Source organism: Phyllobates terribilis, unplaced genomic scaffold (genome assembly GCF_046119375.1).
Source record: "Phyllobates terribilis strain yellow unplaced genomic scaffold, ASM4611937v1 Scaffold_2__4_contigs__length_985480577, whole genome shotgun sequence".
In the NCBI taxonomy this organism is placed as follows: domain Eukaryota; kingdom Metazoa; phylum Chordata; class Amphibia; order Anura; family Dendrobatidae; genus Phyllobates; species Phyllobates terribilis.
The window spans coordinates 760,095,819-760,119,456 of NW_027362762.1; the positions used below are offsets into that span (position 1 = coordinate 760,095,819).

Sequence of the window (23,638 nt, forward strand, 5' to 3'; positions counted from 1 at the left end):
GTGCAGCACAGATTCATCTCACTGCCTCACTACTGAGCGTGTACATAAAGTGCAGCACAGATTCATCTCACTGCCTCACTACTGAGCGTGTACATAAAGTGCAGCACAGATTCATCTCACTGCCTCACTACTGAGCGTGTACATAAAGTGCAGCACAGATTCATCTCACTACTGAGCGTGTACATAAAGTGCAGCACAGATTCATCTCACTACTGAGCGTGTACATAAAGTGCAGCACAGATTCATCTCACTGCCTCACTACTGAGCGTGTACATAAAGTGCAGCACAGATTCATCTCACTGCCTCACTACTGAGCGTGTACATAAAGTGCAGCACAGATTCATCTCACTGCCTCACTACTGAGCGTGTACATAAAGTGCAGCATAGATTCATCTCACTGCCTCACTACTGAGCGTGTACATAAAGTGCAGCATAGATTCATCTCACTGCCTCACTACTGAGCGTGTACATAAAGTGCAGCACAGATTCATCTCACTGCCTCACTACTGAGCGTGTACATAAAGTGCAGCACAGATTCATCTCAACTAAAAGCCCAGATCCTTAGATCAGGAACAGAACAGATATTTATAGGACATTTCATAACTTTCCCAAATTCTTATGAAAACATTTACAGCACATCCAGCACTTAACTACTGTACAAGTTTAGTATATATTTTAGGAGACGGAGTCGGTCGATTTTATACCGACTCCAACTCCCCAGCCCTGCACTGTAGGATGTACTGCCGAGAACAATGATTAAGTAAATAATTGCACTCTACGAACAATTGCACACAAAAATGCAAGTATTTTCTGCAGTGTTTTTTCCTGCCGTTTTTGGTGTAAAAACATCTGCTGAATCTACTTTACATGTATTTTGTATTCGCAATATTTTTTACTGTAGTTTATTTCTTCTTTTGGGCTGCCTGCCATGTTTTACACAAAACCCCTTTGTTTTGATAAAACTTTAGTGATAAAGTCATATGCAGATTACTGATATTGCACTTCTGCAGTGAAAACTCAAAAACGCAGATGGAGTTCCTTATCTGCGGATTTCCCTTATCTCATTGAAGCCTATGGGAAAAATCTGCAAATAAGAAGCATTGTCCACAAGAGAAACTGCAGATTTCACAATCACACCACAAATCAGTTTCCGCTGTGAAAAAAAAAAAAGCATAAGAAGTCCTTAGAGAAATCCCATACACTATCCTGGAAATGTAAAAATATGTAGTGGGGGAAAAAAAAATTCACAAAAAACGCATTGTGTGAACTTAATAGTGAATTATGAAATACAATACTACCGATTATTGTGGCATTTTTATGCAGTTATATGATTTGAGTATTTGATGTTTTTTCAAATTTTGCCAAAATGTGTGACCAAAATCAGACCGCATAAATCACTTCAAATTCTTGGCGTTGTTTCTAAGTTTGGCTTTGTTTGGTTTATGGACGGAATTATTTCGGCTGGATGCCCCTGGTTTCTCCTGCGTTATCTGATGTGTCATTTCTCGCGGTGTTTTTACACTACACCAATTGTGTACTTAGCTTTTTTATTCATATCCGCTACATATGCGTTTTTTCAGTGATACATGGCGGCTTTATATTATTACTATATTGTAAATATATTGTAACTGCCAATAAAACCAACACACGCCGGGTTTCTTTTGACTTATCTACAACTTTGTGTGTACTCCAGCAACAAAGAAAGGAAAAAGCACAGGAAATAACCTCAGATAGAAAGCAGTAAGCTTCTTATCAGGCAGACAGTAAAGTTCTGTAACTTTTGCTGATAAAAAGTTATTCCCATCTTGGGATTTCATGGCTGAGCGGGAATAACTCGGCCAGGCTCCCACCAGTGCATGTGAGCGGCTAAGCTGCACCATTTCTGGAAATGGGACTTAAGGAAAGCGCAGCACAGTTGCTCTCGGCCGTTTCAGCTGCCCCCCTTCCAGTGCTCGGAGCTTGGAGGAAGTTATTCCCATCTTACCCATGAACACCCAACATAGGAACAACCCTTCAAATATTTTTAATAAGGTCAAAGAAATAATAAAAGAGAGAAGAACTGTACATTAATAGATTCAATCAGGAATATAAGATGATATGGCAACAGAAAGTAATAAAAAAAAAAGAAGAAGTTTTCCCATTTTAACAGGCTACATGAAAGACTCAATGCAGGTGCCAGTGATTGGCTGCAGGGGTCAATGCTGGATGTGACGTCAGAGTTGCAGGATCGGCAAGGACCACAAGTGTGGTGGTGCTGGGGCAGAGGGGCATTGAAAAAGTGAGGTTAACAGCAGTCATGTATTTTTTTAAAGGGAATTTGTCAAAAGGGTATTGCTACCTAATCTAAAAGCAGCATGATATAGGCAAAGAGAAGCTGAATCCAACAAGGTTTCACTTAGATTACTGGGTGCAGCCGTTCTGACACAGAGTTTTTTGATGCAACATGCAGCAGAGCTGAGAAAGCTAGCTCCACCCACACCAGGCTCTTTATGAGCGTTGTCTATAGACAGGAAGCTGCTTATCACAGGAGGGGGCGGCGTCGGACAAGCAAGCAGGCACTGGTAGTCCAGACAATGATAATCACCAGGTGATAAACCCTTCAGTGTAAGGCTATGTGCCCACGATGCAGAAATGAAGCAGACAATTTCTGCAGCATTTCTGCATCTCCCTGGCAGAAGAAACGCATGCAGATTGTGCATGCGTTTTTCCTGCAGAATACATGCGGATCCACATGCAGATTCACATGCGTTTCCGCATGCAGATTGACAAGCGCTTTCCAGGCGATAGCATCACTTGGAAAGTGCTTGACAACTAGGTCACACTATATAAATCCATGCAAACGGCATGGATTTATACAGTGTGAACCGTAAAAATTAAAACAAATAAAGCTATACTCACCCCCGAGGCCCCGGCGTGGCTGCAGCGCTCGTTCCTGTCTGGTTCCTGGATGCCGGCATCTCGCAAGACAGAGCGGTGAAGGGCCTGCGGTCACATGACTGTGACGTCACCGCAGGTCCTCAAACGATGCCGGCATTCAGAGAGAAGCCGCCGGACAGGTGAATATAAACTTTATTTGTTATTTTATTCTTTTTTTACAGGTACAATGGTACCCAGGTCTGGATGAGAGTCTCCTCTCCTCCAGAACTGGGTACCATCCGCACATAGAGACGCATAGAAGCCGCTTGTACAAATGTACAGTCGCGGTTTCTATGCGTCTCAATGCAAGTCAATGGCGGGAGTTCCGCTGCGCTTCCGCAAAATTAAATGACATGCTGCGGATTTTTGTATGCAGCATAAACGCTGCGGAAAAATCCGCAGCATGTACATAGAACATGCGGAATCCCCTTGGGGACCATGGGGTGCGGATTACCTAGCGTTTCACAAGCGTTTCCGCTGCGGAAATTCCGCAGCATAAACGCATGAAAAACGCTACGTGGGCACACAGCCTCAGTAAACAAGAGCACACATCCTGACATGCGACATCCTTGAATTGTGTTTTAACCCCTGCCTCATGCTGTCCTCAGATTACATAGCAAAAACCTGCTGACAGATTCCTTTTATGAAGAAGATTCACGGACAACTTTTAATGTAATTATCTGAAGGATATTCATCCAGAATATTAAATAAAGCCCAAATAGAGCAGTTATCTCAACAAATCGTATTTACCCGATTTCTTTTTTTTTTTTTTTTTTTTAAAGGGGTGATACTTATAAAACTATCTAGAGGTGGATTTACTCTGACATGTGACAATGAGAAAAAGAATAAGAAACTAAGGGCCACTTGTTAGGTTTCATTCACATTGGAGTCAGAGCCTCAGCTAATAAAGCAGGAAAAAAAAAAAAAAGGAGCTGCAAGCTGCACAATTTTATCTGATAAAACTATGGACAACCTTACATAAAACCAATGGACTCCATAATGGCCAAGAGTCCGTTTGTGTCTGGGATGGATCCATTTACGCATAAGTTCTGTTTTTCTGTTCCACTAATAGAACAAATGCAGAACTCCGAACACTAGTGTGAACAGAGCCTCAGACTGGCCCAATGGTGTAAGCTCCGTGCAGAATCACGATTTAGAAAGCATTATTGTCGAGCAAGAAAGATGTAGATTCTAAGGTTTGATGAGTTCATATTAAAAACCAAATAATAAAAAAATGGGTGTCCCTTACTAACTGTAGGGAGAAGCTTAAAAAAGTGCTATAAAATGTTTTTAATTTGCCATCTGTTACCAAAACATTCAGCAGATTTGTGAAGCCGATGCTTCTGACAGACCACTTAATTGTGCTGGTAGACAATGTGACCAAGCCATCTGCACAGCGGGACTCCTCGGCTCATCCGCCGTCACAGGAATGTGGTAGGAATCACATTCACAACTAAACGAGCCGCCAGTAACCGGCCCGGCAGGTCAGCAACGCCAGTAGATCCAGACATGATCGAGACTGGTCCAGTTACTTCCACGTGACACAGGCAATGACAATCCGCTCTGTACACTAGAAGAAAGGACTAAGGGCAAGGAATTTACAGCCTGCAGTGACAATGAAAGCAAAGAATCATCGCCATTGCCAGAAAAACATTGCTAATCGGATTTAAAGCAGAGGTCATATTTTGATGAACATTTCCTTCATTAACAAAGCTACAATAATAATAATTAATATATACTCCTCTATACTTAATACTTTTGCCAAATAGTCTACAATTTTCACTAAAGTAGGCCACACACATTTGACTAAAATGAACGATCTTGATCTGGTTATTGGAAACGACCTGCGAACATTCGTCATCGCTCAAAACACCGATTTGGCGGCTTCAGAGGCAGAAAAAAATCCAATATTGACTTTTGTAGTTTGTGAGGTGTTGGGGGTCATCAATGAATGACTATTTGTCCAACTGACTCATGATTGTTCGTCAGCCTATTTAATCCGTATGTAATGCGTTTTTAACATTAGCTTTTACATACAGTAATTCTCTAGATCATTTAAAGATAGCTTTCTAAGTAAATAATCTTAAAATACAAAGATAGATAGAAATAGTTTAGTGAGATATTTAATCAGTGCTTTGCATGTGTAGCTTACTGTACTTGTATTTAAGCAATAAAGAAAATAAAAATGGTGTGGGGTCCCCCTAATTTTTCATAACCAGCTGAGGGCAAGCTGACAGCTGGGGGCTGATGTTTATAGTCTGGGAAGGGTGGTAATAAAAATGGATTTTCCAAGGCTATTAATATCAGCTCACAGTTGTCTACTTAGCCTTAACTGGTTAGGAACAAGGGGTGACCCCAGAAAAAAAAAATGAAGTGGGGTCCCTCTATTTTTAATAACCAGCAAAGGCTAGACAGACAGCTGCGGGTTGATATTAATAGCCTAGTAATGGAGAGGAGTCTATATGACATCCACATTACTAACCCCATAGTCAAAATAAACACTCCCCACCTTCTTTTACTCATTTATTAATGTGAAATTAAAAAATAAAAACACCATATTCCTCACCTGTCCGCCAATAATCCATTTGTCCCGCGACGAGCCCAACTCCGCTACATTTGGATGCTTTGCTGAACGATGGCATGATGTGACAGTTCAGCCAGGTATCCAGATGTAGCGGAGTTGGCTTGTCGCGGGACAAATTGTTTATCGGTGGACAGGTGAGGAATATGGTGTTTTATTATTTTTAATTTTACATTAATAAATGAGTAAAAGAGGAGCGTGGTTTATTTCAAATAAAGGACTTTATTCTGTCTGTGTCTTTATTACATTTGACTATGGGGTTAGTAATGGGGGCGTCTTATAGATGCCTCTCCATTACTAATGCCTGGGCTTGATGTCAGCGGCCAAAAAACAGCTGACATGAACCCCAAAATTATTACCCCACTTACCAGCGCACCAGGGCAAGTGGGAAAAGCGGAGGCTAAGCGCCAGAATTGGCGCATCTGATGGATGCGCCATTTCTGGGGCAGCTGAGGGCTGATACTCTTAGTCTGAGAGGGGGCCAATATCAATGGACCTCTCCTAGGCTATTAATATCAGCCTGCAGCTGTCGGCCTAGCCTTTGCAGTTTATTTTTGGGTCACCCATTGTTAATAACCAGTAAAGGCTAAGTATACAGGTTTGAGCTGATATTAATAGCCTGGGAAGATCCATGTTTATTACTCCCCTTTCCAGACTGCAAACACCAGCCCCCAGATGTTGGCTTTCCCCCAGCTGGTTATGAAAAATTAGGGGGACACCACAACATTTTTTTTCTTTTATGCTATCTATAGGTATCTTTTTCTGACAGTTTACGCTGTGATTTTACTGTACTCGGCTGATGAAATGTCGGGTTTCCCATCAGATGGGTGCGTAAAAAAAATTATATAATATATATCCCGATCGCACGGCACATGCATGGTCCGTGTGTCATGCAATTTTTTTTTCTCGCCCCCACTGACTTGCATTGGCATGTCTCGTCCGATATACGCGGCCACTCACAGTAAACTGCAATTTTTTTCTCTGTCTGATCCGAGCTGAGGAAAAAAACTGCAGATGAACACAGAATCATTGAGTAACATTAGTCAGAGTGCAATCCGATTTCACTTGTCCGTTTTAAACGCAGAGGAGTATGAGCTCTCTGGCCAAGAGTGGCGCTGTATCTAGAACAAAGGAGATCATTTTTTACTAAGCTCATAAATCTTAAAAGTAAGTATCCGAAAATACAATAAAAATAACATGCTTAGATCACGCCAGTGAATCATGTCTGCATTCATACACCGGGCAGGTGAGCTCATACTCATGTCTGTGTCATCCCAGGATTAAGAAAGTGAATCGTTAAATAAACAAGAAAGTGAAGAAATTACTTAAAAGGTGTATTCGAGTTTCCTCGACTTCCGCTTCTGCTATACAGACGGCAGGTAAACAAATTAGGGCTGAAGCCAGAATAAAGCTGCTTTCGTGAGCATTGTTTCGACACTATGCAAAACTACAAAAACCTTGAGCAATGCCCGAGACACATTCTTCCAGATGTCTAATCTCCTTGCTCATGACAAAGGTCTCTGATATATAGACTGTATGGGACGAGTACATTATGTTACATTAGATGACATCAGACACAAAATGTACTATGTTGTGCCAACTGCAACTAACGCAATTTATGACTGCAACTAAAGACAAATTGTGCTGTACATAATATAATCACCAAGACCAGTGATCGCCTGCAGTGGTCACACAGCAATGTTTACACATATCAAAAGGGGGAGTGGGGGCTCAAAAAAGGGTTTAAAAAAATAGTATGAGCTTCTTTGTTATGTTGTCCCATAAGCAGATACCAGTCTTGTTTAATGGGAACCAGTCAGACGGCTTTGCCCCACTATCATACTTTTGTAAGGCTATCGATAGTCAAGAGGGTGGAGACACTGTGCAGACAAGTCAAGCTGATAGCACTTTATTTCCACCCCACTTGATTGACATCTCTGAAGAAAAGGCTTACCGTGGCTTCAGGGACGTCAATCAAGCCAGATTGGGCGGGATAGGGTGTGGTAAGCTTGACTTGTCTGCACAGCGTCTCCTCCTCCTTGACTACATACTGCTGGAGCAGGTTTTAAACTTACTAATGAAGCATGCAAGTGACTAATTTTGTTAAGTACTGGATGGTACAGGTGGCAGTATGGGGTTAGGATTAGAAAAACATGGCTATATTCTTCTAAAAACATTACCACACCTGTCCAACAGGACCTGTGTGGTATGGCAGCTCGGACCTATTTCCTTTAAGAGCATGTTCACACGTGTCGGATTTGCAATAGACACGTTCAACACGTGTTTACTTCAGGATCTGCTGCAGAAATCAGAGGTAGACACTTGGATTACAGCCTTGGATGTGTAGACTGATGTGCTGTGGAATTGAAATAAATTAGACAGCTTTTTCATGCAGATTTTTTTATGCAATTGGGCCAAGGATCGGTGCAGATTATTTCTAGTGCATGTGAGCATGATCACAAAAATCCTTCTTCTTACATGCATTTAATGCAGATTTTCAGTAGATTTCACACAGATTTCGGCATGGAATCTATGTCAAATCCAGAATGTGTCTCACTTTAATGCCAGGGACAACCGTTGGACTTAAGTGTGTTTTGGATGAGCAGTCACATTTTCCAGACCAGGATAACTCAGTTAAAACCTAAAAACTTCATTAGGGTAGACATTTACTGTAAAGCGGTTGTTTACTACATATGAACCCCTTTGAATAGCCCCTGAGAGGTAGGAAAAAAGAAGAAAAATAGATAATTCCCTGACTGCCACCACTGCTCCATACTCAGCACTGAGGATCTCGATACATGGAGATTGTTGGTTGTGGAGGAGTCAACGACCTCCTGAGGAAGCCCATGCGAAACGCACGTCAGGGTTGCATATACATGGTATTTACACATGGAGTAATGGGTAAGCAGCAATCCTTTGACTATACTTTATAGTTGTGAAGTGTTCACAATTTAGCACTACATTATGTATTTTGACCTTACCTCTTTTTCAGTGTACTATGGACTTGAAATCCACGTGGATCTAATATAGTCCATTTATTGTGTTTTTGCCCCTCTGTATATTGTGTCATCAACCATGGTGTTGATATCTTATCAAAGGTGAAGACTCAAGCTTCGGATTTTATCAATTTATGTTTAGCATTGCATTGGTGTTCTTTTGAATAAAATTTATACTTTTTACATAGTTGGTGGATATATATGACTCCTTGTTTTTGTAGGACTTATATTATTGCGTATTAGGCATCTGCACATAAGAATGATCAATAAATGGTCAACAACTGGGAAAAAACTTAAATCAGATATTTGTAATAACTTCAATCTCGTGTCTACGTCCAGATTTCCAGATGTAAAGAGCAGATGGAATTGGTTTATAACATGTATCTGACTTTCATCAGACTGACTATGGCCAATTCTCACTGCAAAAAGAAATGACATGTTTATGGAATAGGTGAAGCGACTGGATTTCCATAAGCAAAAATGCAGCTTCCTACAATATACAGTATGTGTCCCTGACAGTAGCTGAACTTATGAACACAAACCAAGAGTCTGCTGAGAATATACACGTATTTTCAAAGGAATCGGCACCTTCCATACACCCACACAAACATTTATTCCACTCCCTTTCACTCCCTGTAACAGCACGGCTCTTCCTACATAAGGAATCTGATCTGCAATAGAATCCATGCTGCCAAATATTCCCCGCTCAAGCAAATCGCCGGGGGAAGGTCACCAATATTCAACGTCAAAACCAGTACATACGGGACTCATGTGGAGCACGTGTCTCTGTATCACCATATACGCTAATGTCCAAAGAAGAGGACAGAAACCCTGGTGCCACCTATGGTAACAAACCTAAAAGTCAATATCGACCTTTTGAAGGGGCTTGCCACATATCTTAAATCCACCATACACATTAGATGGCGGTCCGCTAAGTGAGGATTCTGCCGTTCGTTCAGCTGACATCCAACTCCGTCGTACACAGGAGTGTTCGCTCGGCCTAAAGCTCCTTTTTTCTCGATGAGAAAGCCACCGCCTGACACGTCTGGTGGTGGCTCATCTCTGGGAGACCATACAGATGGCAATCTGAAATTGGACATGCCGAATCGATATTTCCCCTGACAAATTGGACAGGGCTCCCACACACATTACACAGTCAGCCGAACTAGTCGCCATCAGCCAACGTTAATTAGCCTATTGTGTGGGAAACCAAATCAGAAAGTCAGGTAAGATTATACAGCCAATCTGATACAGAATTTTAAAGGACGTAAACCAGTGTCATCAGGGGGTTTTTTTGCCTCTCATCAGCACAATGCAGGAGAACTGGTTGGCTGGGTGAGAGGCCTTTGACAGGAGATGTAAGGGATAAAGTTTCTTCTCCTGGAGAGTGAAAATTCACTCCCCATATATTAATATAAAAATTGTCTCTCAAACCAGTTCTCCTGTTTTGCACTGATGAGGGGTAAAAACCAATATACATGTGCCTGCAAATGGAGTTTCTAGTTTGACATGCAATCCTAGTTACAAGACAAGGACCTTTAAAGGGCTGATTGACACTTCCTATATGTGGCACCAGAGTCCTTGTCCTCTACCTCTTTTAAAAGGCTAAAATTCCCAGAGGAGCATTGAATGGAATATGAGCATCCCTACACCAATTGACATTTAAGCATTTTAGGAGTCCAGCTGAAGAGTGAGGGAGCTCATGAAATCAAATATATTCAATCTCTGCCCCCAACACAACCAAACTGACAACTTCAGCTTGTACTGAGCAGTGTGAGATCTCAGCAGCAGAGGAGGGACACTGAGGAGCTGTCAATAAGGCTAGATAGATGGAGATTGAGTGTAAATTACCAAAACGATCCTACAGCAATTCTAACATGAGATTTTCACAATAAACATACCAGCCTCATCAAGTGTAAGATAACTATTTAATAACGTATGCAGTTCAGCCAAAGCCAAAGTCCAGGATAAGTTTGACCCAAATTTTAGATTATTGGATGTGTCAGGAGCTGGACACTGACAAAAAGTAATTTTTGCAATTCCCCATTAAATTCTAGACTTGGCTTTTCTTTACGAGGAAACTAAGAACGTTCTTAATCACAATAATCAAGATTGAAGAAAACAATGGTATCATTTATCACTTTCAGCCAAGTACGTCCTGTCCTTTCGCCATCATTTCAATCTGTTGCTCTATGGAGTCAAATCTTTTTCCATTCATTGCTCTCCATATCTGAATTTTTCTCCCTTGAGAACTTTGTCAGGAAAACCAAACTTCCTCCATGCAGATGCAGCTGGAAGTAGTAACTTTATGATGCCATTTCTCACTTAACAGGTAACTTTATTATTGTACAAAGAAAATGGAGCCAAAATTTAAAAAAAAAAGTATAAAAAGTTATTGTAAGAGAGAAAAATAATAACTTAAGAATATTTGAGACGGTATTACAGGTGGTGTCTGCTTGGACAACAAGTGTGTGTGAGAGGGACTGCTGAAATGCAGATCACTGCAGACGGACCCCCTGTGATCCACTCGTACTGTAGAGTTCATTCAGGACTGATCATTTCTCAGCATCACTTGTACTATGGCTATGGAAGGGAGACACTATCTGTGACAGCGCTCAATTTTACCTAATACAGGGGAGCGGAGGGGGGGTGAAATCACAAAAGGTTAATGTGGTTATGTGCTTTTCATGGTTTAGACCAGAACTTCTCCAACACTCACTGTTCCTAAAAGCAGAAATCCCACCTGCCACACATCACTATTCTATATTTGCTTCTCTCTCCTTCCTCTGTGTTTGTTCTCCAGAAATACATACAGGTGCTTCTCACAAAAATAGAATATCTTCAAAAAATTAGTTAATTTATTTCAGTTCGTCAATACAAAACTGAAACTCATATTATATAGAGTCATTACAAACAGAGTGATCTATTTCAAGTGTTTATTTCTGTTAATGTTGATGATTATGGCTTACAGCCAATGAAAACACAAGTCATTATCTCAGTAAATTAGAATTAACAAAAAACACCTGCAAAGGCTTCCTAAGCATTTAAAAGGTCCATTAGTCTGTTTCAGTAGGCTCCACAATCATGGAGAAGACTGCTGACTTGACAGATGTCCAGAAGGCAGTCATTGACACTCTCCAAGGAGGGCAAGCCAGAAAAGGTCATCGCTAAAGAATCTGGCTGTTCAGAGTGCTGTATCCAAGCATATTAATGGTAAGTTGAGTGGAAGGAAACAGTGTGGTAGAAAAAGGTGCACAAGCAACCGGGATAAACTCAGCCTTGAAAGGATTGTTAAGAAAAGGCCATTCAAAAATTTGGGGGGAGATTCACAAGAGTGGACTGCTGCTGGAGTCATTGCTTCAAGAGCCACCACACAAACGTATCCAGGACATGGGCTACAAGTGTCGCATTCCTTGTGTCAAGCCACTCCTGACCAATAGACAATGCCAGGGCCAAGGAGAAAAAGACCTGGACTGTTGCTCAGTGGTCCAAGGTGTTTTCAGATGAAAGCAGATTTTTCATTTCATTTGGAAATCAAGGTCCCAGAGTCTGGAGGAAGAGTGGAGAGGCCACAATCCAAGTTGCTTGAGGTGTAGTGTGAAGTTTCCACAATCAGTGATGGTTTGGGGAGCCATGTCATCTGCTGGTGTAGGTCCACTGTGTTTTATCAGGACCAAAGTCAGCGCAGCCGTCTACCAGGAAATTTTAGAGCACTTCATGCTTCCCTCTGCCGACAAGCTTTTTGGAGATGGAAATTTCATTCTCCTGCAGGACTTGGCACCTGTCCACACTGCCAAAAGTACCAATACCTGGTTTACAAACAACAGTATCACTGTGCTTGATTGGCCAGCAAACTTGCCTGACATTAACCCCATAGAGAATCTATGGGGTATTGTCAAGAGGAAGATGAGAGACACCAGACCCAACAATGCAGATGAGCTGAAGGCTGCTATCAAAGCAACCTGGGCTTCCATAACACCTCAGCAGTGCCACAGGCTGATCACGCCGCATTGATGCAGTAATTGATGAAAAAGGAGCCCCGACCAAGTATTGAGTGCATTTACAGAACATACATTTCAGTAGGCCAATATTTCGGATTTTAAAAACATTTTTCAAGCTGTTGTTATAAAGTATTCTAATTTACTGAGATAATGACTTTTGTGTTTTCATTGTCTGTAAGCCATAATCATCAACATTAACAGAAATAAACACTTGAAATAGATCACTCTGTTTGTAATGACTATGTAATATATGTGGTTCACTTTTTGTATTGAAGAACTGAAATAAATTAACTTTTTGATGATATTCAAATTTTTTTGAGAAGTACTTGTATATCTGACGGAGGTCAGCTTTATCACAGAAACGTAATATATTAAGGTCGGATTGCATCATAAAAACTAGATAAAAAGTCTACATTTGTAATAGCAACCAAGGCTGGGTTCAGATGGCACTTGACCCTACACGTTCAGTGACTCCTTGGAGCTTACGGCCAAACCCATGCAAAATGCATTTCAGGCGTATGCGCTGATGGAGCCACTGACTGTAATGATTCAGTCACATTGTGCTCTATAGTACATAAACTTTGGCCGTATACACCTAGTTGAGGCTGTCAGCAAGACATAGTCTACTACGTCTTGTTGCCAGCCTCCATAGGCATATACAGCCAAAAATTATGTATGACAGAGAACACTGTCTAAAGCATTACTGTCAATGGCCCTATCAGCGCATACACCGAATCCCGTTTTGTGGGGCTACGGACGTAAGCCCCGACAGGGTCAAACGCTATTGGAACCAAGCCTGAGTGCCAAGTTCTTGTTTTCTGACTACACATTTCTAGGAGTATCATGCTCGATTCTGAGATCTAAAATGGTCAAGGAAGGCTTAATGGTGATCCTTAATAAAGAAGAGAAGAGGGGGAGGAGGGGTGTGCAGCTGCAGGTTCTCACTCTGGATCTAAGAGACGGCATGAAGTGAAAGGTGATTGGATGAGACATATGGATCACATACATTGACCCAGACCCAATAAAGAACCACAAGCCTGCAGAACTAGCAGGTACAACTGACACCACTAGAAAGGCCACCGATTTAGCTAGAAAACTCATGCATGCAAGACAGTATGTGCCAACTCCCTACCACCTTCAATTGGTCCTGAGGAATAAAAAAAGCCCTGATTCAAAAGAGGAAGTCAATAAAATGCTGACATAAAAGTTCCCACACGGCTTCTGAATAGCCTATTGGGACACAATAAAGAGGATAGGTGCCAAGCATACTCATTAGGACACGCATGTTGGTGCTACTTCCCGTTTACCAAGTAGCATCAAAAGAATAACGTACAGGTGGAAAGGTCCATTTTCCTGAAACAACCTTCTGTGCGACTTTCCTTTACCGGTGAATTACTTGGTGTACATTGTGCCTAATGAGCTGTGGACAAGGCGCTAAGATGACACCATTATAGGAGGAAGGATCATGAAAACGTGTGAGGAAAGATTGCCAAGGATCCACATGCCTGAAATGGCTCCTTCGCTTGGGACAGGAGCAAGCCACACATTACTACAATAGATAAGGGAAGCAATATAGTCATAAAATATAATTAGTCATAAAAGAAATAGGGTTTTTCAGAATGATTCAGTAAGAAAACATTCCAAAAATAGTCTTGGAGAAGAGACGCTGGAGACAGCAGGGTAGTTTGTGCTGCCGGGAGCCGGCCAAAGGTCACTGAGTAAAGTAATAACATGGAAGAGACATCATAGTAAAAGGTATATACTGAAAAGAGCCTGACACTAACAGGAATTTTCTAAAACGTCTTTTAGATCATCACAATCTGATTTAAAGGGGTTTTCCAGGAAGTTTCAAAACTTATGACACAGTAGGAAAGGTTAGAATAAAAAGCTATTACTTAGTAGATGAATCCTTTGCCGCAGCGCCAGTGCTGACGCACCGTCCATTAGTCACATGACCACTGCAGCCAATCACTGAACTCAGCAGTGAAGTTTGCATGTGTAGCACATGATTGCTGAGAAACATTATAGAAACATTTGACAAATCCTGAAAAAATCCTCTAAAAAAATGTTCTCAAAATATAGTACATCCATTGTAATCATTTAACAGCATTACACATTGTGAACAAACACGGAAACGTCAGTTCCTCAAAAAACAAACAGAGTATATCTTTCTTATAACGTATCATGTAGAACACACCCTCGGAAGGGTAGGGAAGTCCGAGATCAGCTGTCTGAACTATCTCACATACTGACAATGGAGAAGGATAACAAGTAATAACATCTCCTGTGATGTCTATACTGCGGCCCCATGCCTCCTTTGATGTATACACGGCAATCTTAGTCTCCTGTGTGATGTACACAGCAGTCACTGTGTCCCCTATGTGATATATATAGATCAGTCTCGGTGTCTCCTATGTGATGTGTACTGCAGACCCTCCACTGCTTGAGTTCTATAAATGTAACGTGAAATTAGCAGTGATGAATTTACATCCGCGTTCAGTACGACTTACTGCTGAGAGTTCTTGAAAAAACTTATCATAGCAAAGAGTTGCCTGCACTCCAGACTCCAAATCAGGAATAGCAGTTATGAGTAGTAAATCATCCATACCACCTAACATCACAGCAGCACCAAAGAGAAGCAGCTCCAGGTGTCACATTAGGGGTGAGTTAATTAAATGTTTGACCAAATATACCAGGATCAGTTTCAAGTTGATAATTTTGTACGGCCTTAAAAGGAGTTGTCCAGCACTTTTTCCAATTGCCCCAATGTATTTAGCATGTGAAAAATAAGTGTTTTTTGTTATTACCTTTAGTTGTATGTATTGCCTGTGAGTGACACTATTGCTGGCCGCTCACAGGCATCACGTGACCCCGACTGCATCTCACCCCCATTCAATTACATGGGAGCCTTGGATGATATGAAAATGCTCCCATTGAAACTGGTGTCCATATGTTCAGACTGATATCAAACCAAATCAGTAAGCACAACCTAATTTTAATAAATGGTTATATTGGGAATTGAGATAAATATTTTTGGTTGAGTAGAGCAAAAAAAGCTAAGGGTTCTTTCACATTACGTTCCCTCCGCAAAACAGGATTTGGGCGCTTCATAGAGAAAACGTGTAAAATCCATAAAGACATCTCCGGGGAGGGAACATATCACCCTCACATTGAACATATAGGATTAATAACTGGGTTTGGCTAACACAGCACAAAAAAATATTATATAATTTTTTCTTTTTGCCCTTGGGAAAAAGAGCTGAAACTTCAACCTCCACTGAAGTGGGACCTCCTACCGTGAATAGGTAACTACAACAGGAGATCTGTTGGGAAACAGCCACCAAGTCTAGGATTCGTATAAACAGAGGTGGAGAAGTACAGGGGCTTCCTCTGCTCAAAGGAATCTCAGACACTTTGCAGCCAGTGATCAGTGATGAATATTAAAGTTTGCATTGATCTGATATTCATGGGAGATATATTTTTGTCATCATAGCGAAGGGATGAACATAACACATTCACTCGCATCACCATAAGGCCAGCTGAACACCTCCAACTTAAGATGGATGATTATGATATCCATGCCATGTTTCATCTCTATAGAAATGTAAAATTGTGCTAAATATGACAATACCTCCCGCCTAGGACCTCCAGAGGTGAAGAAATCCTGAAAGTTGGGGTGGGATCTCAAATCTTCTAATCTAGCACATCCCACGAGCAGCAACCCATATGAGCTCACCAAGGGAATGGGGGTGTTCAAATGTAAGACCCGACAAGACCACTGAACATGGCGAAGAACCCTTATATAAGCTTCACTTGAATACCTCTCTTTATGCATTCACCCCCTCCCGCCATCTCCCTTTCGCATATGCTCACTTAGACACCATTTTATAAATCAAAGCGTGGTGCTGGCAAAAAATAGCAGCTCTTTACAGTGCAGATCCAGGTAAAATATCTAGCTAAATATTTAGTTGTTATCACTGGAGCTTTTGTACCCAATAGCTGGGCCAACTTTATTTTCAAAAGGGGTTTTCTTCATAAGACAACCACTGTATAAGCGGAAAACTCTACAATGTCAGGATACACAGTGTGGAATCTCCCTCCTTGCCCTAACCCGTGAAATAAATTCATGGAGCTGCAGTCTCCAAAAATGTACGTTATGTGTAAAGAAAACATTTTCACCCCCCCCCCCCAAAAAAAAAAAACAAATGCAAAATATTCCAAACCCAATGCCCAGCGATAAAGCTGAGCTCACAAGAAAATGATGAAGCTATTTAATAGACAGACTATCAATCTCAAATTTCTTACAGAAAAATAAGTACATATATCTTAAACATAAAGAAAAGCTTTGAGGATCTGGCTGAAGAAAGTATCCAGTGTCTGAAAAGGCTCAAACACAAGTGTGTGCTTTATCAGCAACCCGACACACAAAGCCCTCCACAAAGGACAAACATAAAATATACACAGGCCGCTCAGCTAAGTGCTCATGTGATAAAGGTGAAAGGTAACGTCCATGACGGATTCCAGCTCCCCGCCAATAACTTACATTATCCACATGCCTGATGGTTTCTGTATAGTTTATTTTTCTCGGATCTATAAGCTTATTCTAGGAAGGTAGAAAAATGTAATATCACAAACCAGCAGTTACGGGATACAAGTGCACATGTAGCTCGCAGACCACCTGCAGCCTGAAAGAGCAACACAGCCGCTGCACAAGAGGCCGGCACAGAAAACACTTAGCAGTAGTATCATAGGGACATGGTTTCAGAGCAGAAAAAATAAACATTTGAGGATATGGCAACAATTTTGTTTTTATTTTGTTTTCAGGACGCAATAGCGTAGCTGACTACATAAAGCGTCAGAAAAGCATTTAGTGTAGTGGAGGACACAATGTGAAAAACATGGCAGAAAGTAAACTTGTGTAATTTACAATTCTAGAAGTTATTTGGGGAAAAAAAAAAACAGAACTTTTAAAGAGAGTCAGTACAAAATGACTTTTTACACCAAGCACAGATACATGGTGCACCCTTGGTGTGACCCAACCATTCAATACAACTTCCTATCTATCTCCACTCTTCTCCAGGGCTCCTAGAAAGCCAGGGCTGTGCAGATACAAACAAAGATGGGAATGGTGCCCCGCACCAGGAAGTACATGGGAAAGGCGACCCCATGTACTTCCGTTTCGGAAGGTGCACTGAACAGCAGGGCTGTGGAGTCGGTAAGACAAACCACCGAATCCGACTCCAACTCCACAGCACTGCCTCTTAACTAAAAGCCGAGATCCTTAGATCAGGAACAGACATTTATAGGACATTTCATAACTTTCCCAAATTCTTATGAAAACATTTACAGCACATCCTGCATTGTACTACTGTACCAGTTTATTATATATTTTTTTTATACCGACTCCACAAAAAAGGACTTTAAGGCTATGTGCCCATGATGCAGAAATACTCCGGATTTTTCCTGAGCGTTTCTGCATCTCCCTGGCAGAAAAAACGCATGCGGATATGCTGCTGTGGAAATGCTTAAAAAACGCAGTGGGCACACAGCCTGACTGACTCCCCAGCCCTGCTGAACAACCTGGTCATGTCAAGGGTGCACTGAGTGCCTGTGCTTGGCTTGAACTGCCATTTTATGCTGACAGACTCCCTTAAATTCTTTCTAGTGCAAAATCATACTCCTCTAAATACAAGAGCAAAGTAGAATTTTTTATTTTATAAATTGACACTCTTCTATTACAGAAATCGGGTCTGCCGGGCCTGCATGTGTTCTGTATGGGTGGAAGAGTAAGCTGCTGCTAGACACTTCTGGCTGTGGTATATCCTGGCAGAACAGAAAGCTCAGGCATTTAAATTCACACTACCTGATCCTTCTCCCACCAACATCGGTCAGGAGAGAGTTGGGCATCCCCCATACAAATTCGATGGTCAGCTGGTACTCCTGACATTTTTTTTTTTTTTTTTTTTAAACAGACTTGTCAGCTGATACATGCCCTTGGCCCCCTTTCGCTTTGGTTGTATTCTTTCCAGTGTTGTTGTTTAGTTGTGGGATACCCTATAAAATGAATACATTCATTATGTAGAATAGCAGAAGTTACCAAAGAGCACAATTAGGATTCACGTCAGGGAGCTCTCCAGTACTTTCTCCTAGAGTTTCCCAGCAACAACACAAGAACAATGAAGCGGAGCTCCTGGTACTTTTCCATGGGTTCTCTGTTCCGGCAGCTCTGACAACAACATACGTGAAGAGAAGCTTTTCAGAATTCAAGGCTGACGAACCAAAAACAAACCCTCACATCCTTCAGGGCAGTGAATGGATAGTTGTGCAGCAGGATCGGCTCCTCTTGTGATAGTAGAATAAACATGCCTTCCCTATTTATACATGTAAACCACAAACTCCCAAAAGTTTGGTTAACAATACACACATGACCCACTAGTTTGAGCACAACTCTACGATACACATAGTTGTGGCTTCACTGCAGCCAGAGCTAGCCAAAAATGACAAAATCCCATTGCGGAATTCAATGTAGACCAGAATACTGGAGCAAAAAGGTTCTAAGTTTTGGCGCATGCCTAAATACTTTTTATGTCACTCACTTTTTTTTTGGGGGGGGGGGGGGGCAATAAATAGTTAAATATACATAATAGGAGCACAATGGCATGGTAATGGAGAGAAATGAGTGATAAAAAACAGATAAAAAGTTAGGTCTAGTAGCATGCAGGTATAAAGGCTCATTCACCAAACACTCCCAACACGCGTTTCACAAAAGCTTCATCAGGGGTGTACATTTTTCTAATTAAATACGTGCAGATCCGACACTCAGCATCCCCATTAATTAGATTTTCCGAGGGACTGGGGAGCTCTTGAGATCGCCGAAGCCTCTTTAATATCTACATCATGCCATTTACATAGTAGTGATGGTGCAAGCTATTGCAGCATTGTCCCATTCACTTCAATAGGAAAAGGCTGCAATAATCCTGCACAAGTGCTATAAGCAAACACCACGCAGGTAGATGGCAAGATGTAAACATTAAGGGGTTGACCACTACTTAAAGAAAAAATAAAAACTGGTGCTGTACCAGCAATGTAGAAGCTGGATCTCCTGGCGATCGCAATGAACTGCCATGCCACAAGAGCCTTGTAGCTGAACACAGATCCCAGACCGTCTTCAATACTAAGCTGCTTGCCTTTCTTCTAGGTCACTTTTGTAGCTGAAGTAAGTGAACATGGGATCTTGGCATAAAACGTCTGCTTATTATATCTAGCGGACAATGATAATGGTAGTTAGCTGAAGTATCAGTAGCCACAGACATCACTAGCGCTCCCAGCCGCGGCCGTATCAGTTACATCACTACTGCTCCTGTCACATCGATGAGCAAGACTGGGAAGCCGGAAGGTCAGGGCGAAATACCTGAGCCTTGTGTTATTGTGTTCATGAATCACGTAATGATACTTATCACATCACAATAAAAATCTTTACATTCATCAGGTAGAAGTTATCTAGTTGCACATTTCCGTATTGGACAGATTAACCCATTAGACCCTACAGTACTCCTGAGATAAGGACTATTTATGGTGGCATTTGGGGTGATAGATGTCAGCTGAGCAATGCTTATCTCATGTCTATGCTGTGTAAGGTGACTAGGAGCTTAGCAGATGTGTGACTCATCAGAAGTCTACCCTGTCAGACAAATGGATGCTCTGCGGCAACCATGACAACACTACTATCATAACAGGCTCACGGAGACATGGCCGCTGACACAGTTCTGACACCGGAGTCTCCTATTCTCAGCCGAAGAACCTCCTAAAAAGAAAATAATACCAACAAACTGTGTCTGTCCAGTGACAGACAGCAGAGGAAGGGTGTAGGGCTGACAGGCCTCGCCGAGGTATTATTACAAGCGGAGAGCTTCATCCACCCCTCTAATTATTCCCTTTCATACATGTCACTTGTTAGACAACACTTGGCTTTTGAAGTGATATAAACCTGAGGATTGTGCCCTCTTTTTGATGCTAGAAGCCTTGAGAAGAGACAAAGATGGGAAACAATGGAAAGTGATCATTACGTCTGGGAAGAGCCGAGATCAGACGATGGGAAAAGTCATTAAATCATTTAGGAGGCACTGCAGGAATAGCATGGTGAACATCCAAAATATACATCACGTGCGGTGAAAGATGCATATAATACCGTACACCACTAAAAACATGGGACAGATGTGCGGTCAGTATAAAAAAAAACTAAGTGAAAACTTACACAGGAGCCCACTTACAGGGACGATCCGCCATCATTACATCCCATCACAACTTGTCTAGAAGGGCCAATATAGAGCGCACGACTGTACGGTTTTTGTTATTCCCTTTCATCAGTCCTCCAAGAACTTGAAATGCAAAGATTCTACACTTTAAAGCTGATCTGAAGTCTCCGCAGAATCTATATTTTGGCGTTTTAACATTATAGTAAAAAGACCTATTATCAATATCCACCTTAGGGAATAAAGTACACAATGTTATTAAGCTGGAAGCTCCCTTCCCCCCACACTTGTACCTACATGACAGTACCTGGGTCCCCGTTTCTGTAGATCTCAGGTGTTCAGGTGCTCGCGATATGCCCAACAAGACGTCTCTCTCCTTGGGGCTTGTTTAGGCTTATCTTGATATGTGTCAAGTGCTACCCTCTCTACCATGTGTATATATACACATTATATACTCCTACTGATACAGGGGTGTATATCACCAGTACAAGGTGTATGGCATTGGGACGGAACTTGCCACCATCAGACTATGCCAGTCCAAATACCACAGCGAGAGATACTGCCCCCCCCCCCCCCCCGGAGGACCCCTATGTACTGATTTCACATCTATTTTTTTTATTTTTCTCTCTATGGGACAGCAGCAGATTAGAAGAGTTTTCCGGGACTTTAAACCTGCTGGTGCACCCTTAGGACAGTCCATCAATTTTAGAACTGAGCAAGTCCACCTCTCAGTGCCCCTGCCGATCAGATGTCCACTATGTCCATGGCACCCCAGCCGGGACTAGGCCTTGCCCTATAGAAGGACTGAGCTGGAATACCAGGTACCACCATTACCAAGTGAGGAGCTGCACCTGGTAATCATAGGGGACACTGAAGTCCCTTCCAAGTGCTGGACCCCCACTGATCTAATAATGAAGGCCTACCCTAAGGTTAGGACATCAACTTTAAAGCTCTGTAGAACCCCCTTAATGACAAACATGTATCAATACTGCTCGTGTAAGATCCTCACTTTTGGTCTGGATTCTGCGGGTTGCTTACAGAATACACATGTCCCATGAACCAGAGAGTGCAGTGACTGCGGCAGGACTACCTGGCGGTCACATGTGCCTTAATGATGTAACCCCTTGTGTATCATCTGGATAAGGGCATCCCATTCTCAATCTAAGAAACTGCGGCAGATCCAGAGGGATTCCACCCGTATGGACATCCCCTTACTCTACATACAGTCGCCTCTCTCTATAAGAAGGGGCTGAACTGACAATGGGGGTCTTACAGTAAAAAGTTCTCAATGGGAAAAAGTTTCCATAAAAGTTTCCTTACCTTAGTAATGATGAGAAGTTCTCCATGCTCTTTGCCTCCTTTCAGGGTAAATCCCCAAGGAGCTCCTCCAGTGAGAAACACATCCACAAGCCTATACCCTTCCAGCAGCCTCCTCTCCATCACCATGGGCTGCCCTTGGTCCACCATGCCAGCTCTCAGGTCATCAGGCAGGAAGCTCTCCTGCCCAGCTCTGCTCTCCAGGTTCTCCATGGTGCTGGCCAGTATGTGCACAATGTCTAGGGAGCTCCCAGCCACATATCAGTCCTGCACCTCCCAGCACCCGGGACACAACAAGCCTGGAGCGGGCCCGGCTACTGCTGCCATTGCCCTCCCTCCTCGGGATGGAACATGGGGAGCAGCATGTAACACATGTCTTGCCCGGAACTATCCAGTCCCCTCCTCCCGGGCAGATCTCCGGGGTCTCACTGTCCCACCTGTGCCAGGACGCGATCACCTTCTCCAGCTCCCCGCAGATGACAGTTTCCTCATCGCACAGCAACAGCACAGCACAGGATCCGGTCACCGGAGAGGTGAGCGCCGCCGGGACTCTTCCTGTTCTTCCCTCTCTGCTGCCTGTTGTGCGCTCAGCACGTACATAACACACGGCCTGCAGGAGCCGCCGCCTCCCATCCCCCTCCTGGCCAGCAATCACTCACTGATTATCCCTGGGAGGGAATGTGTGTTCTCACTGTGCACATATGGAGCCATACATCAGCGGTGCTGGGCTGCATCCATGTACACGGGGGGCTGCATCCATGTACACAGGCACGGGGGGCTGCATCCATGTACACAGGCACGGGGGGCTGCATCCATGTACGCGAGGGGCTGCATCCATGTACACGGGCACGTGGGGCTGCATCCATGTACACGGGCACGGGGGGCTGCATCCATGTACACGGGGGACTGCATCCATGTACACGGGGGGCTGCATCCATGTACACGGGCACGGGGGCTGCATCCATGTACACGAGGGGCTGCATCCATGTACACGGGGGGCTGCATCCATGTACACAGGCACGGGGGGCTGCATCCATGTACACGAGGGGCTGCATCCGTGTACACGGGCACGGGGGGCTGCATCCATGTACATGGGGGGCTGCATCCATGTACACGGGGGGCTGCATCCATGTACATGGGGGGCTGCATCCATGTACATGGGCACGGGGGCTGCATCCATGTACACGAGGGGCTGCATCCATGTACACAGGCACGGGGGGCTGCATCCATGTACACGAGGGGCTGCATCCGTGTACACGGGCACGGGGGGCTGCATCCATGTACACGGGGGGCTGCATCCATGTACACGGGGGGCTGCATCCATGTACACGGGGGGCTGCATCCATGTACACGGGCACGGGGGCTGCATCCATGTACACGAGGGGCTGCATCCATGTACACGGGGGGCTGCATCCATGTACACGGGGGGCTGCATCCATGTACACGGGGGGCTGCATCCATGTACACGGGCACGGGGGCTGCATCCATGTACACGGAGGGCTGCATCCATGTACACGGGCGACTACATCCATGTACACGGACGCGGGGGGCTGCATCCATGTACACAGGCACAGG

General features: G+C 43.1%; 1 protein-coding gene across 5 annotated transcripts in view; it reads right to left on the bottom strand.

The window, feature by feature from the left end:
* Window positions 1-22,717, bottom strand: part of SHROOM2 (shroom family member 2) — a 191,474-nt gene extending 168,757 nt beyond the window's left edge. For 3 of the 5 annotated variants that reach the window (XM_073667318.1, XM_073667317.1, XM_073667316.1), the window contains exon 1: window positions 22,067-22,717. In XM_073667318.1, the coding sequence (XP_073523419.1) occupies window positions 22,067-22,276 (210 nt within the window). In that variant the 5' untranslated portion in view covers window positions 22,277-22,717. The remainder of the gene's footprint in view (window positions 1-22,066) is intronic. The other 2 variants (XM_073667319.1, XM_073667320.1) reach the window with 2 other exon arrangements.
* Between the last annotated feature and the right edge of the window lie 921 nt (window positions 22,718-23,638).